The following is a 15,799-nucleotide window of genomic DNA, read 5'->3' as shown; positions in this document are numbered from 1 at the left end:
CTACATGTGTATAAAGTCGTGCCATCATTATCCACCGCCAAGGCGTACGATCTGTGAAGGCGCAGTGAGTGAAGCCAACAGCTCCGTCTGTGCTCCCACCTGAAGGGGTTGTGGACGTCCAGATCGATGTGCAGACCATTAATGAAAAGCCCGGCATCTCCAGGGTGAAGCCCCATGGTTTCGCCCAGGCGCTGCAGAACACAGGTTTCAGTTCAAACGCCTATCCGTCAATAATACTCTCAGCCAAGCTCCGGCGCCACGGTGTTACCGAGCACGATGCGCGCACTCATGCATGAGCCGTTCCGACTGACAGATCTGCTCTAATAAGGTTAGCTATGAAGCCATGGAGACAGATCTCACGCCGATTAAAGACTGACAAGTGCTATTCTTCCATATGCTTATAAACATGAACAAATGAGGAACAATCTGTTACCATTTAAGTAGGATACGACTCTTCAAAACCAGTTTTAGAACAGTTCAGGATCAAAACATACACATTGCATTGAGCCGGACTTTAAGAAATTTCCTAACTATTGCTGGTAGATGAAGGAGGGGGGGGGATAAAAAGAACACCTTTTGGTTCTCCTCGATTTCTTTTCTCATTTCTCGATTTACAGCCACCCTTGTCAGTGATCTGTGGGAACAGTAAAACATGTACAGTCATCAGCATTTTCCTCATCCCAGAAGAGCCATAAACACCCATTTTAATCTCCAAAATCTTCCAGGACCCTCTGATGGTATATCTGCAGCTGACTCACAGCTGAAAGGTGAACATCGCTGACTCTGCATTTTGAACTAATTTCACATAAAGTCATATATACAAACCGTAGGATAACTGTCAACGGGCAAGAATTACAGAGCTTCAAAACATAAGTAAATATTCCAAGCTACAGCAGAGTATGAGGCCTGCATGGGCAGAAGGGTAGTAAAGAAATGCTGTGATTCTACCTGGCTTTGCTGGGAAAGTTTTGACTCAGCTCGCGCATTAACTTCAGGGAGTCGAACTTTGGTGCAGATAAGATCCTGTCTGCTGCCTGGAAACTCAAATCTGGAAGTTGGGAGGAGTGCAACATTTAAAAACCAACACACTACCCACAAAAATACCCCCCCACCATTATAACTCTGTATATAGAACAAAATAATGCAATGTCTTTCAATAAATAAAAGTCTTCGTTTTAATAGAAAAGCATGCTTTTGTCCATTAAAATGACACCAAGGTCTGTAATAAACATGTATGCTGCTGGAAATTGATGTTAATTAATAGAACTTAGGCATAAATGTAGAGAGGGCTATTATCAGAAACAGTTAGTCTTCCAATGACATTTACATTTACATTTACGGCATTTGGCAGACGCCCTTATCCAGAGCGACTTACAACGTGACCAATGAAATGCTGCATGCACTAAAGAAAGTCTTTCACTTATAACTTTTCACTCAAGTTTTTTGATAATTCGATTTTCTTTTTCATTGAAAAAGAAAATCTAGCTTGTTTGTCAGTGCCTAGAAATTGCATTGTGTATCTTTAACAATAGAAGGCTCCACTTACACACTTTTGCTTCTCATTATACACACAACAAACACTAAGGGCTCCGAAATGGTAGTTTAGTCATTCGTGAGATATGGTCATATTTCATCCACTTACCCTGCATCTCCCACACTTTGAGAGGAGCCATGTCATTGGTGCTCTCAGTAAGATGCTTCTTAAGATCGTCCAGCTGATCTTGTAGTTCAGGGTGTGACTTTCTATAACCAAGCAGTATGGGTATGCAGTATGAGAATGACTTGTACATCATATGTGCCATTGTAATATGACTGTCCTACCAAATGTTTGACATGATATAATGATGTAATAGTATTATACTAACATGAGTAATATAATAATTATATACTTTGTTGACTGAGGATCAAGTACACCATACATTTTTAAGTTTACTTACTTCAGTTGCCCAAAAAGAAACCCTTGGACCTCATCTTCATAATCATCTTCTGAGTTCATGGCTGATTTTGAATCTAAATAAATTTGCATAAATGATTACATGCATGTTACAGAGACCACGAGTTCATTAATGCAGATGAAATAAATGCACCTTTGACTTGTGTGTCGTCGACAGCTTTGTATTCAGTGCTTTTAATAGCCAGTTCAACACCGTAACCAGAGAGATGCATCTTTTTTGGCTTTGACTCCTGTGTCAAGAGACGGTGAGAAAGGGAACATGTAAAGTAATAAAGTGCAGCTTGTTATATTGCCTGTTTCGGGCTTTGGATTTGCTGGTATTAAAATTCGACATGAGATACACAATCATCCAGAAGAGATCTGTGGCTTCTTGCCATTGCCATGTTCCGTTTTCAAATGCCTGCTTTTATGTAAATATGTATGGAGCAGTACATTACTACTTAATATATAGATGTATATGAATCCGATCTGGGTACATTTTTTTTAAAAACACACGGAGCCAGGAAGTGGTAATGATAATGCTATAACACTGATTTGGCCAACTAATTATATTACATTTTATTACATTACATTACCAATCAGCCATGCTCTATGTTTTACCATTAAGATCCAAACTGGCTTTCTGCAGCATGGACAGCTTTATCATTGGAACTAAGAATAAATAATGCATAGAAAACATATTTTTCTTTCAGCCTTTCCTTTCAGCCTGTCAGTAACACATGTCATCATTCATGGCCTCTTTTTCCATTATATTATGATGATTTTATTGTTCTTATTTAACTTCTTTCATTTACAAAAGACAAGACTGGGGGACAGGAAAAAGGGATAGAGAAAAAGTGAAATTGGGGAGGTAGTCATGTACACACGTGGACAAAATTGTTGGTACCCTTCAGTCAATGAAAGAAAAACTCACAATGGTCACAGAAATAACTTTAATCTGACAAAAGTAATAATAAATAAAAATTCTATGAAATTTAACCAATGAAAGTCAGACATTGATTTTCAACCATGCTTCAACAGAATTAAAAAAAAAAAAAAAACTCATGAAACAGGCCTGGACAAAAATGATGGTACCCCTAACTTAATATTTTGTTGCACAACCTTTTGAGGCAAATCACTGCAATCAAACGATTCCTGTAATGGTCAATGAGACTTCTGCACTTCTCAGCAGGTATTTTGGCCCACTCCTCATGAGCAAACTGCTCCGGTTGTCTCAGGTTTGAAGGGTGCCTTTCCAGACGGCATGTTTCAGCTCTTTCCGAAGATGCTCACTAGGATTGAGGTCAGGGCTCATAGAAGGCCACTTTAAGAAGTCCAATGTTAGCCTCTTAGCCATTCTTGGGTGTTTTTAGCTGTGTGTTTTGGGTGATTGTCCTGTTGCAAGACCCATGACCTGCGACTGAGTCCAAGCTTTCTGACACTGGCCAGCACATTTCTCTCTAGAATCCCTTGATAGTTTTGATATTTCATTGTACCCTGCACAGATTCAAGACACCCTGTGCCAGATGCAGCAAAGCAGCCCCAGAACATAACAGAGCCTCCTCCATGTTTCACAGAAGGGGCGGTGTTCTTTTCTTGATATGCTTCATTTTTCCGTCTGTGAACATAGACCTGATGTGCCTTGGCAAAAAGTTACATTTTTGTCTCATCTGTCCATAGGACATTCTCCCAGAATTTTTGTGGCTTGTCCACATGTAGTTTGGCTAATTCCAGTCTGGCTTTTTTATGATTTGTTTTCAACAATGGTGTCCTCCTTGGTCGTCTCCCATGAAGTCCACTTTGGCTCAAACAACGACGGATGGTGCGATCTGACACTGATGTTCCTTGAGCTTGAAGTTCACCTTGGACCTCTTTAGAAGTTTTTCTGGGCTTTTTTGTTACCATTCGTATTATCTGTTTCTTTGATTTGTCATCAATTTTCCTCCTGCGGCCACGTCCAGGGAGGGTGGCTACAGTCCCATGGATCTTAAATGTCTGAGTAATATGTACAACTGTAGTCACATCAAGCTGCTTCGAGATGGTCTTATAGCCTTTACCTTTGACATGCTTGTCTATAATTTTCTTTCGAATCTCCTGAGACAACTCTTTCCTTCGCTTCATCTGGTCCATGTTGAGTGTGGTACACACCATGTCACCAAACAACACAGTGACTACCTGGAGCCCTATATATAGGTCCACTGACTGATTACAAGATTGTAGACACCTGGGATGCTAATTAGTGGACACACCCTGGATTAACATGTCCCTTTGGTCACATTATTTTCAGTCTTTTCTAGGGGTACCATCATTTTTGTCCAGGCCTGTTTCATGAGTTTATTTTTTTTAATAATTCTGTTGATGCATGGTTGAAAAGCAATGTCTGACTTTTATTAGTTACATTTCATGGAATTTTTTATTATTACTTTTGTCAGATTCAAGTTATTTTTGTGACCATTTTGGGTTTTTCTTTCATTGACTGAAGGGTACCAACAATTTGTCCACGTGTGTGTATATATATGAGTGTGTGAACACGCCCACGCCCAAGGACATGAAGTCGGCATGCATAACAAACTTACCACAACAAAATGCCGCAGGACGTAGATGAGTTTTCCCTCTCCTGCCCGTTCAGACAGCAGCTTGTGAAAAGTGTTGAATTTTTTGGTCCCAATTTCAGCGTAGAGGACGACGACTGGGAGGTCAGTGCTGTTTACTCCAGGGAACTTGTGGTCATTCTTGTACAAGTATGGCTTTGGCCTATAAGCAAAAAAATCATTTAAAGATACTCTCCCTTTCTTTCCCTCCCAAAGTCCTTCTACACAATTATTTCTTATTTCTGTCATTCAGTGAATTAACACAATTACAATTTCTGTAGAAATTCTATATACAACAAACTGCTATGACTTGAACATAAATCTCCTTCAGCCACCAAACCAAGTCACTCATATAACGAGGAACACATCTAGAGAGAAAAGGCTCGGGTGAGATTTGAAAAACTCTATGCAGTCTCGGTGCACACATCTGGAGTGAGACGGACAGAGGATCGTGCTGGTAAGCACCGGCCCCCAATGGACCTTCTGAGGATATTTGCAATAATACTAGAAGAGAAGATATTAAAGCCCAAAGTTGTCCCTTAAAGACATTACCCTGCGGCAAAGTAAATGTTTAAGCAGCAAGCCGCCACTCAGGAGGGTCAAAAGCACAGGCCTGCTCAGCACACCGCCACAGAGAGGAATTTATAGTACCGCGCTGTTTTACCTGCCTACAGCTGCCTTCAGGAGCTTCTTCATGTCCTTGGTGCTGCAGGCGTGCTGGCCGTGGACAGAGATGAACGCGGAGCATGCCTCGGGCGGCGGCTCATCACTGGCTATCTTTGAGAAGTGGTTCGGAAAGAAACAGGCTCAGCGTCTGCCAACCACGCGAGATAACTTTCACAAGCACCTTGTTAATTTGCCATTGATTCATTTAAAAATCTGCTTTAACTTACCTGTTGGAATGCATGGACAGCAGGGGAGTACACTCTGAGGGACAGGGCGAGCTTTAGAAGACGGACCTGAAGATCGGTCAAAAACTGACCAGCTTTCTTTGTTATCAAGTTATAATAAGATCGCACAGATTCTGAAAAAAGAATAAACAAGCTTTAAAGCTTTAATGAAGACATAGTAGTAATAGTAATAATAAGAACACATTAGATTGAATCTATAAGGGGGCCAGGCACACGAAGTTGAGAACAAAAAGCTTCTTACCACCATTCTTGTATACTGTGAGCTCTTTAACTGTGTCAACGAACTGCCAGAATTTCTCCTCACCATCCTCCCCAATGAACTCACTAGAATAAAAGACATAAAAAGCAAGTTACACTCAATTCCTTCCGTGGGGGGTTCCACAGGGCTCCATTCTGGGTCCTCTTTTATTCTCATTGTACTTACTTCCTCTTGGAACTATTTTTCAAAAACACAAGGTTTCGTTTCATTTCTATGCAGATAGGGCTGCACGATTTGGGGAAAAAGACATATTGCGATTATTGAGATCAATATTGCGATATGCTAAAGGACACTTGCTTGTATATCAATGAAAAGTCGCATACTAATAGTGAAATGTTTAATTTCAGAGTGAAACATACAAACTACTTATAACAACCTGAAATGCCCAGTGCTTTCAAAATGCAATATTAGTGCTGCACGATTAATCTAATCGCAATCGTAATCGCGATGTCAGTCTGTGCGATTACATGAACGCAAAAAGCTGCGATTTAAATGATTAGTACATGGATTGGATCGGCAACATATCCGATCCATTCTCTCATCCTCAAAGTTTGCGAGCTGACTGAAGTCTCACTTCAGTCGGATGTGACGTGTTTGGTCACATGACTTTCGATTCGGAGACATATGGGTAGACGCCGCATGAGGCGCTGCATCGTACGTCAACGTCGCCGCCATATTGTGATATTCTACAAAATTAAATAAATCACAAACCTTGGTAAGGCTAAACAACTGTTTTTATTATATTTGGCCATTCTAAAATCCTGTATTATAGTTCTTACATTTAACTAAAGTAAAGTAAAGTAAAGTCTCCGAATCGAAAAAGTCATGTGACCAAACACGTCACATCCAACTGAAGTGAGACTTCAGTCAGCTCGCAAACTTTGAGGATGAGAGAATGGATCGGATATGTTGCCGATCCAATCCATGTACTAATTATTTAAATCGCAGCTTTTTGCGTTCATGTAATCGCACAGACTGACATCGCGATTACGATTGCGATTAGATTAATCGTGCAGCACTATATGCAGATGACTGTCAAGTGACCCCGTTTTGACCTCGCTTCCCTAGCCCCTTGTGAAAAATCATTGATTACAAACCTAGGTGTTAAAATAGACTCAACTCTGAAAATGGATGCACCGGTTAACAATTTGGTAAAATTGTGTTTTTTTGGCCAAACTCAAGCTAGTCCTTTCCAAACAAGATCTGGAAACAGTGATTCACGCTTTCATTACATCCCGCCTTGACTTCTGTAATTCATTGCTTTTCGGGATCAGCCAGACATCTCTAGCTCGCCTACAATTAGTACAAAATGCAACTGCACGTTTTCTCACTGGTACAAACAGGTGAGATCACATAACCCCGATCTTAGCCTCACTACAATGGCTCCCCGTCTGTTTTAGAATCCGTTTTTAAATCACTGAATGGCTCGGCTCGGCTCCGGCCTATTTGTCAGACCTACTCCAGTCCTACACTCCATCCTGTTCTCTCAGGACGTCAGACCACAGACTATTGTCTGTTCCTCGGTCACATTACAAGCACAGAGGCGACAGGGCCTTTACAGTGGCCGCCCCACATCTATGGAATGTCAGACAGGCTCCATCAATCACTGTGTTTAAATCTAGTTTTACACCCTGGCTTTTAACCCAGTGTGACGTGGTTCTTATACAGTGTTCTTATGCAGTGTTTTATGTGGTTTCTTAGGCAGTCCTTTCTTAACTAATAATTGCTGCATATTTCTCTTATTTTATTATATTCCGTTTTATTTTATTCTTTATTTCTAACAAACTTTTTTGTCCATGTCTGTCCTGTTCCTGGTTATTTAACTTATTTTTTATTTTTGTTGTGTTGAAGTGCTTTATGAATAAATATGGTATGGTAATATAGTAAGGTGAGGTTTCATCTCACATCTATGCTGACTGATTACAGTCATTTGAGAAACTCCTCCACATTATCCTATAAACTTCTGTTTTGCCACTTCATCCTGCAGCCGTGTCTGTTAAACGTCTCCTTACAAGGCATTCATATAAATTGTTGCTTTTGGGATGGTGACACCCACTCTCCCTGCATTTTACATGGAAAATATGGGGTGTTAATAATGATGAATTACGGGACCTCACTGCTAATTCTACTGTGATAATGGTACTTTCATTCGTTCCAAATCGATATTTTTATAGTGGGCATGGTCACGTCACCTTGTTTCTAGTAAAAGTGGGGTCATGCTCCACTTGGCTTTCAGACTGGCTGTAACCCCTTTGGACGAGGCGCTGACAGGCTGAAGGTCCAGCAGCAGCAGCAGCAGCCAAAATATGTTCCGCATTGTCCATTCCTATGAGGACAAACACAAAAATTATATTCAACACACAGTGTGTATGTATGTATGTGTGTGTGTGTGTGTGTCTGTGGTTGCGTTCATTCATTCAGAAGGCAAATTGTACTATTCAAGTTAACGAAAGCATTTAAAACTGTGTGAGATTCAAAAGTTGTTACTGAATGTGTACCGTGAGTTATAAATATTGTGGATTAGACGCAGATCGACATATGATGGTTCTTATTTCGACTACAATCCTCCACAGGCTACATGCTACTGCCATAATAATAGCAATGCCACGTAGCGGACGGTGGAACTGGTTCTGAGTAAGACAATAGCTTTCGCTGCTTTAATTTATAAGGTAATTTAAAACAAAATAAAAATACAAGCCACAATTCCCCTATCAAAATAGCTATCAGGACTACTTGATTGTGTCTTTTACGGAGTACATTTGCAGAATTTATCATAACTGAATTCAGACAACCAAGCAGAAATTGTCTTTTTTTTATATATAAAAGTGGAGGCGTTGCGTTTGTCATTCGCGTCGATGTTTCCATCTTATCCAAGACGAAACAGTGAAATGATGCCTTGCAACAGAGAGAAAGATACCATTTGCCGTTATCTCACCCCGGTTTGACTGGCCGCCGCCATTGCAGGGTCCTCGGCGTCAGACGGATTAGCTTTGTTGCCAGGTTGTTGCTTTTATTTTCATCAAAAGTACCATTTGTCTAGGTTCACATATTTGTACAATTTACATTTAACGCAAAAATGTGTATCTGAATAAAATCAAATTTGATTCATAGCTTGGTGCACAGCTGATTTATTGGTTCAAAAAGCCAATACCTCTGCGAACCAGCAATCTTCAACAGTTTAAAAGTTCTATTTCTCTTTCGAGTAAAAGGTACGCCCCTGGCAACACAAGGTTCGGTAAATATTAGGACGCTCCTGGGCACGTTAAGTCCAGAAATCACCTAAGGCAAACAGCGTATGAACTCCAGTACTTTTGACATAAACTGGACGGCGCAGGATAGAGACAGTTTCGGACACAGACTATCAGGCAGTATTATGGGCAGCTCGTCAAAATCATCCAGTTTAGCTCCTTGGTCAGAGACAGGTTCACCAGCTATTGGTCAGATACCATCTGGGGAGGTTATTGCATTCCAGTAGTTACTTGCTCTCATCAGACATTATTTTGTTTTTATTGTTTATATTAATAAGTTGCATTATGCAAAATTTTGAAATCTATTCACTGCATACACATTTTGTTTCTCCGGCATTGTGATTCATCTCTCAGTCTTTGTCAATTGAGTTTTTCCTCCCCAGTAACTGATGTGTGTTTTTGGCCTCACTGTTAAATACTGTGTAGCGGGTAAATCTGTGTGATTCGTCCTCAATATGGCCAACGAAGCTGAAAGTGCAACACGGATCACTCACTAATACGTTAGATAAGTGAGCATGAAGCCATAATAACATTGTTTATTATTATTAAACTTTTAAATATCTAATAACATAATACTACATCTAATGATGATAATAATGCTAGAAATCATTAATATTATTATTAGAAGTAGTACATTGTTGACTATTATGGCGATAACAAGGTTAATGATATAATAATAATAATCTCTCTATTTATTATTATTGTAAGTAGTAGAAGAATTTTGTTTATTATTACGATTTTATTATATTGATTATTCTTGTTACTGCAGTGGAGTACAGTGGATCCCTCATCTCCTCCCGTACAGAAGGTATTTTGGTCGCTGAACTGTAGAATCTGATTGGCCTGAAGGTCCCGTCGTTCGATTTGACTGGCGGGTCGTGCGTAAAGTAATTACAATTCTATTGGACACCGATAACCTAACCGCGTTCTCATTGGCTGGCACCGTTTCGTCCGTCGATCGGCGATTGGTTAATTGCCCCTCCCACCCACCCCCCCAATAAAGGTGCGCGTCTCGGCGTCTGGTGACGGACTGAGCCGCCGGGCGGGCACGGAACGGGCGGAGCTGCTGCCCCGACCGAGGACATGGGAGAATGTCGCGGGGCGCGACGGGCGCGCTGGAGCTTGCCGCTGCTCCGCAACTGACCCACGCGTGGGGATTTTTTTTTTTTATTTAATCTCACATCTCAACTCCGAAGTCTGACTGGACGGCGCAGAGCTCTGCCGGAAAGTGACGGTCCGTGAAGCCGAAGTCAACATGTGTCGGTGGGGTCCGGTGGTCCGGTGGAGGGGATGCGTGGGAAGTTGAGCGCGCCGCGGCGCCAGCAGCGGGCCGCCGCGATGAACGACAGGCTGAACAAGGCGCTCGTCGTGCCGGTGCTCGCCGTCCTCTTCCTGATGATAGGCTACCAGTACGTCTGCCCGCCCGCCAGCAACTCGTGCCACTTCGGGACCGGCGAGACGCCGGGCAGGACGAGCCCGCCGGCCGCCCGCGGGCCCACGCCGGACGACTGGTACCGGGACCAGGAGGTCGAGGAGGACAAGTCCGCGTCCGGGTTCAACTTCACCGAGCGCGAGCTGGCGCGCCACGTGGATTTCAACATCAAGGGCAACGACGTGATCGTCTTCCTGCACATCCAGAAGACCGGGGGCACCACCTTCGGCCGCCACCTGGTGAGGAATATCCGGCTGGAGCAGCCGTGCGACTGCAAGCCGGGCCAGAAGAAGTGCACGTGCCACCGTCCCGGGAAGGAGGAGTCGTGGCTCTTCTCCCGGTTCTCCACCGGCTGGAGCTGCGGGCTCCACGCAGACTGGACGGAGCTCACCAACTGCGTACCCGTGCTCATGGGCAAGAAGCAGGCCCAGAGGAACCGGAGGTAAGAAAGATCGATCACATCCACCCACCTGTCTGTCTGTCTGTCTGTCTGTCTGTCGGTGAGTGACGTGGACATTAATATCTCAGAAACTTCTGAAGTTAGGACCTGCTGACTCTGCACAGCATCTGCATTTGTAACTGGCGTGTTACAAATGCATGCTGAGTGCTGATTGGTCAGTTTCCCACAGCAATCAGTGTCACTGTCATAAGAATTGCTGTTCGTCCAAGCCTGATCAATAAGACACGGCGGCGTGCGGTTCGGCGGTCGCCCTCATTTTGTTGCACCCATTGATGGGTAATTGACGCCTAAATTGAAACAGACAGAATTGCATCATCTCTGTAGAAAAGTTCCCAGTTCGCTCCAGAGGGCAAGATGTTTGCGGAGCGTTGTCACTTAAACGGGAAAGTTGTGGTGCTGCACATTAAAATGGGAGTAAAAAAGGAGTCTGTCATAGGGGAACCATGAAAGGGGTAACAGGGCCAGTAGAATCAGTTTTTTTACAAATAATTTGGATAATTTTTGCATTATTATTGGCTAATGTACATACTTTTGCCTGGACCAGGTTTACATTTTTTGATATGTGATCAACCCGCACATTTATTTAAACAGTCCTCGGCATTCGCGCTGCTTTAGTAATGTGGAGAGAGAAGAGTCTGGGGAGATTCATGTCTGAGATGCAGGGCGACTGAAGCCTCCGCCTCATTTAAAGAGAATTCCCGCAGTTCACGCCTAATGGGGCGGCTGGTGTCCTTGCAAAAGGGAAACTCCCCTGGCTTGAGGGAGAAGAATACCAGAGCGGCGAGGGCACGAGCGTGTGATTTATTTCCGTGGTGCCAAGCGTTCCCTTTCCCTGGGAAGAGGCACGGCGGATACTACAATGCCTTGTTTAATAGCCGCACCATCAATCATGTGGCAATCCATTCCTACCGTGCCAGCTCTTACGTGTGTGTGGTTTCTGAAATTGCATCAAAAGTCTTCATGGGGGGAAAAAAAAAATGCGTCACTCCTGACACTCACTGTCACTCTATCATGCACTTTAAATTGTGGCATTGTGACAATTCTCCTATGCGCTTGTAATTGCAGCTGAGGAACTGAACAATAATGTCTTTGTTATTCAGGCCGTTTAGTGGCCCGCTTCTTGTTGGCTTAGAGACCCAGACCGTGATTGGACGTATGATCTCCGTCCAGCGTGGTCGGTGTTGGCAGGCCAGGGTTTGGACACCGGTACTTGCTTGGCGCAGCATGGCCTTTTCAGCTGGGGACGGAGCGCCGGGCACTGCCTGGACCTGCAAATGTCAGGCACGTCGGAGCAGATCCTACGGCTGTGTCCGCCGTGGTGTGCCGCCTGCCAGCGGAGGGGGTTTCGGGAGAGAGTATACCTGCCCTGGGATGTGCCGAGCAGCATGTAAATATCCGAGTCTGAGGGGCCGCATAATTTACCACGGCCAGAACAGGCACAGGAGGACTGTTCTGCAGGACTTGGGTGGGTCAAAAGCTTTAAAAAATCTCCTTTTCAAATAATATATAATTACTACTAATAAATAATTACTGATGTGTCTTGAAGGGTTTTGTGTAAATAAATACATTATTCGGTTTAAATCTAATGTCAAGAATTAAACTGCCAAGCAATGAATCTAAGTGGTTTGGTTTGGTGCATCATGAGTGAACACAAAATGCACCCATTTCATGTTGGTCCCATTCGAAGGTCCAGTCTAAAGGATCTCCGAGTTAAAAATTATACATGAAACGTAATTTAGCTCAAAGGTCCAAAAAGGCGATATATTGTGTTGCAGAGAACTTACTGGATAACTGGACATACTAGCCAGCAGCGTTCTTGTAATTCCACTGAGTGCCTCAAGAGGCAACAGAGAGTTACTGTAGCAGCCGTCAATCCTGCATGGAAGAACCTCTTATTACCTGTTATTTACCTATTTAATACTGGGTAATTACGTTACTGTAACATTGGGTGCTACCAAGAAGACTTGAATGTTACTACTTGCATGTTACAACATGCTACTACTCACATTATCTATTTGGAGGCAAAAAGACCAGCCCACTAAACTGTGATGCCAAGGGACAAACTGGGCCAGATTTATTACCCTTATTACTGTAGTCAACCTCTAATCATTCCTTTAACAGCCCTGGGGTCTTTAGTGGGGGTAATAACTTTTCATATCCCAAGATTACGTTTGGGGAAATGAAAGGAGTGTCCGTGTACAAGATAATTTATATACAATAACCAGATTCCCATTTCATGCTTGTGCAAAAACTGTAGATAAATTACGCAGTGTAACAGGAGAACACTTATATTATCCTTCTACATATTGAAGCAAATGCTTTAACATTATCCTTTATTAACATCTTAATTTCGTCTTCATTTATTCTCAGCAGTCGGAATCAGCCACTTCACACAGTCTGACTTTTCCTCGGGTTGTCTCTGGTTTCATCACTAATTAAATCTGTTGGGTCCCTGGATACTTTGACCAAATGCAATTTCTAGCCAGCCTACAAAAGCCGATTCTGCAGCACTTAGTCATTATTACTTTGCTGGACGCAGTGAGATTATCAGGTTAAGGTTTCTGGGTATCCTGCAAGGTTTAAAGGTTGCCGATTATAATTTTTTTTACTTTTATATACTGTATGTGAAGTCTCTTTCTGAAATTCTGCCTGAATTACAGCCATTTTTATTCAGTCCCACAATGAGATTTCCGCAGGATGCCCCATTTTATTGTCTGTGGCTTTATATTATAATGAAGAGGAGAGAGGCGGGACGAGGAGGGCCCATAAACGTAGGGGGTATTCTCGGAAATGACGTCATCAAGACTTCCTGTTTGGTGCAAACAGGAAGTTGTGTCGCCGTTTATTCAAAGTGAAATGATTGTCATTGTGAAGCACTGCTGCACAGCACATGGTGCACAACAAAATGTTCACCTTCGGGATTCGAACCCACAACCTTCTGATTAGGGGTCTGCTTCCTTACCTGCTAGGCCACCACTTAAGCATCCTTATTACCATGTTTTAGAGGAAGTAGTTAAAGGTTCCTTAAGTCTAGACAGCTGTAGTTCCTTAAGTCACCTCCTGATTTTGAGAAAATGGCACAATGGGTGGCAGACTCATAATCGGACGGTTGTGGGTTCAAATCCTGATCCTGGAGTGCTTTTGGTGCAGTGTGCTTGATGTCAAGTTAATGGCAAATGCAGGATATAAAAGGAGCTGTTGATTTTGTTGATGCTGCTAATTCGCTCTGGATTTAATTATTGACATCCCTCCAGAGGACTTTGTGAAAGAGCCATGCACTAGCAGATTACTGTCACACCGAGTAACAAATTGCAAATTGCTGCCACATTGATTTCCAGATTAATGCGGCTTTAAGTATTGTCCCTTTAACGGATTCTCCTCTGCCATTGACAGGACTGTATCTGCAACTTTATCCACAACTTCACTGGCACCCCTCCAGTGTCAAGAGAGATTACATTCCACAATGCATTTCTTAATGTTCTGTGCCAAGCGTTCTGATGCAAAAAACTAAACTGGGAGGAGCCCATGTTGATGATTGAAGCCTCACACACCCTCTTTATTTCCTCTCTATTGACTGCAATATGTCACATGTGCAAAAGCAGTGTTGCCAGAGATCTGTTTGTTTCAGCCCCAAATCATCCAAAAACGCATTAAATAAAACTACTTAAAATAACATTTGAACTATTTTAACTTAATGGTGTCCCCAATACGTACTCTTTTTCAGCTACTACTTTAGCAATTTTCTCCCCAAAAAATTGGGCACAAATGACCCAATCTTGCAACAGTGAGTGCAAGATTCTGTCTCCTGCTTTCACCCACTTACCATCGCTTTCTATGCTCATTGTAAAACAAAAATTAAAACATGAGCTACATCTTAAATAAACCCCATTGCACAGTAAGCATCCTTATAACCATGTTTTAAAGGAAGTGACTAAAGGTTCCTTAAGTCTAGATATATAGTTCCTTAAGTCACCAAAAAATGGCACAATGGGTGTTTAGGAAGCAGACTCATAATCAGAAGGTTGTGGTTTCAAATCCCAATCCACCAAGGTGCCACTGAGGTCCCCTTGAGCAAGATGCCGTCCCCACACACTGCTCCCCGGGCGCCTTTCATGGCTGCCCACTGCTCACCAAGGGTGATGGTTAAAAGCAGAGGACATATTTCATTGTGTGTCACTGTGTGCTGTGCTGCAGTGTCTCAAAATCTCTTCACTTAAATATATAGCCATACATACAGTATACATCACTTAGCCTAAATGTAGATGAATAAATCTGAAATTGTTGATAGGAAAAATAATGATGACACGGCATTCTCAGCTGAGACTGGTGCATCGTTCAACAGCTTGGCAAATTGGAATGATGATGCAATCACAATTTAAATGGTGAAAGTGTGCAGATCGTTATTGGTTATACACCTTTAAAAAGCATGCACAATTCAAATTGTCCAAGTTCACCGTCACGAACCTTGAATAAAGGGTAAAGACCCTGGAATTCACTTTATCTATTTAATTAGTAAACGTAATATCCACAGCCGGCGCCCTAAATGTGCATCTGGAGCTGTCAGGCATGATGACATTGTTTTTTTTACTCAGGAGACCCAGTGGCTTGACCTGTTGGCCACCGCTCCCTCTGTTCCTGCCAACAACTATGAAAGACAATACATCCAGAGCCTCGACATTTCCAGGACAGTCGGTGTAATGAGCGACCTGCAGACGCCCATTATTATTAACACATTGTCGATATAGCCCTGGCAGAATAATACACAGGTTTTAGATTTTAAATGTTTCATCCAGAGAGGGAATCTTAGCATCCCTAGTGTAAAGGTTACAGTAGTCTGATTAGTTATTGGATATTATTATTTCTGACAATGTTTGGCTGGCAATTAATAATACAAATTTTGGAAGTTTTATTTATCAGTAGAAACCTGTCTGAAAGTCAAACTCACTGAATACACTTGAGCTCACA

General features: G+C 42.5%; 2 protein-coding genes across 16 annotated transcripts in view; one reads left to right on the top strand and one right to left on the bottom strand.

The window, feature by feature from the left end:
• The window catches only part of uggt2 (UDP-glucose glycoprotein glucosyltransferase 2), a 39,842-nt gene extending 29,686 nt beyond the window's left edge, over positions 1–10,156 (bottom strand). For 13 of the 15 annotated variants that reach the window (XR_003750734.1, XR_003750735.1, XM_028990516.1 and 10 more), the window contains exons 1-12: positions 8,630–8,657; positions 7,887–8,020; positions 5,677–5,759; positions 5,418–5,548; positions 5,189–5,301; positions 4,510–4,687; positions 2,088–2,184; positions 1,938–2,010; positions 1,643–1,743; positions 949–1,048; positions 574–634; positions 100–191 (exon numbers count right to left, since the gene is read on the bottom strand). Coding sequence is in view for 13 of the 15 variants with exons in the window: in XM_028990516.1 (XP_028846349.1) it covers positions 100–191; positions 574–634; positions 949–1,048; positions 1,643–1,743; positions 1,938–2,010; positions 2,088–2,184; positions 4,510–4,687; positions 5,189–5,301; positions 5,418–5,548; positions 5,677–5,759; positions 7,887–8,020; positions 8,630–8,653 (1,187 nt within the window). In the remaining 2 variants the exon portion in view is untranslated. Of the gene's footprint in view, positions 1–99; positions 192–573; positions 635–948; positions 1,049–1,642; positions 1,744–1,937; positions 2,011–2,087; positions 2,185–4,509; positions 4,688–5,188; positions 5,302–5,417; positions 5,549–5,676; positions 5,760–7,886; positions 8,021–8,611; positions 8,658–10,123 lie in introns of those variants that run through there. The other 2 variants (XM_028990524.1, XM_028990520.1) reach the window with 2 other exon arrangements.
• Positions 9,992–15,799, top strand: part of hs6st3b (heparan sulfate 6-O-sulfotransferase 3b) — a 55,082-nt gene continuing 49,274 nt past the window's right edge. Inside the window, exon 1 of the mRNA XM_028990530.1 lies at positions 9,992–10,816. Coding sequence (XP_028846363.1) covers positions 10,233–10,816 — 584 coding nt within the window. The 5' untranslated portion in view covers positions 9,992–10,232. The remainder of the gene's footprint in view (positions 10,817–15,799) is intronic.

Source organism: Denticeps clupeoides, chromosome 9 (genome assembly GCF_900700375.1).
Source record: "Denticeps clupeoides chromosome 9, fDenClu1.1, whole genome shotgun sequence".
Lineage (NCBI taxonomy): Eukaryota > Metazoa > Chordata > Actinopteri > Clupeiformes > Denticipitidae > Denticeps > Denticeps clupeoides.
This window is presented reverse-complemented; position numbering and strand designations above follow the sequence as displayed.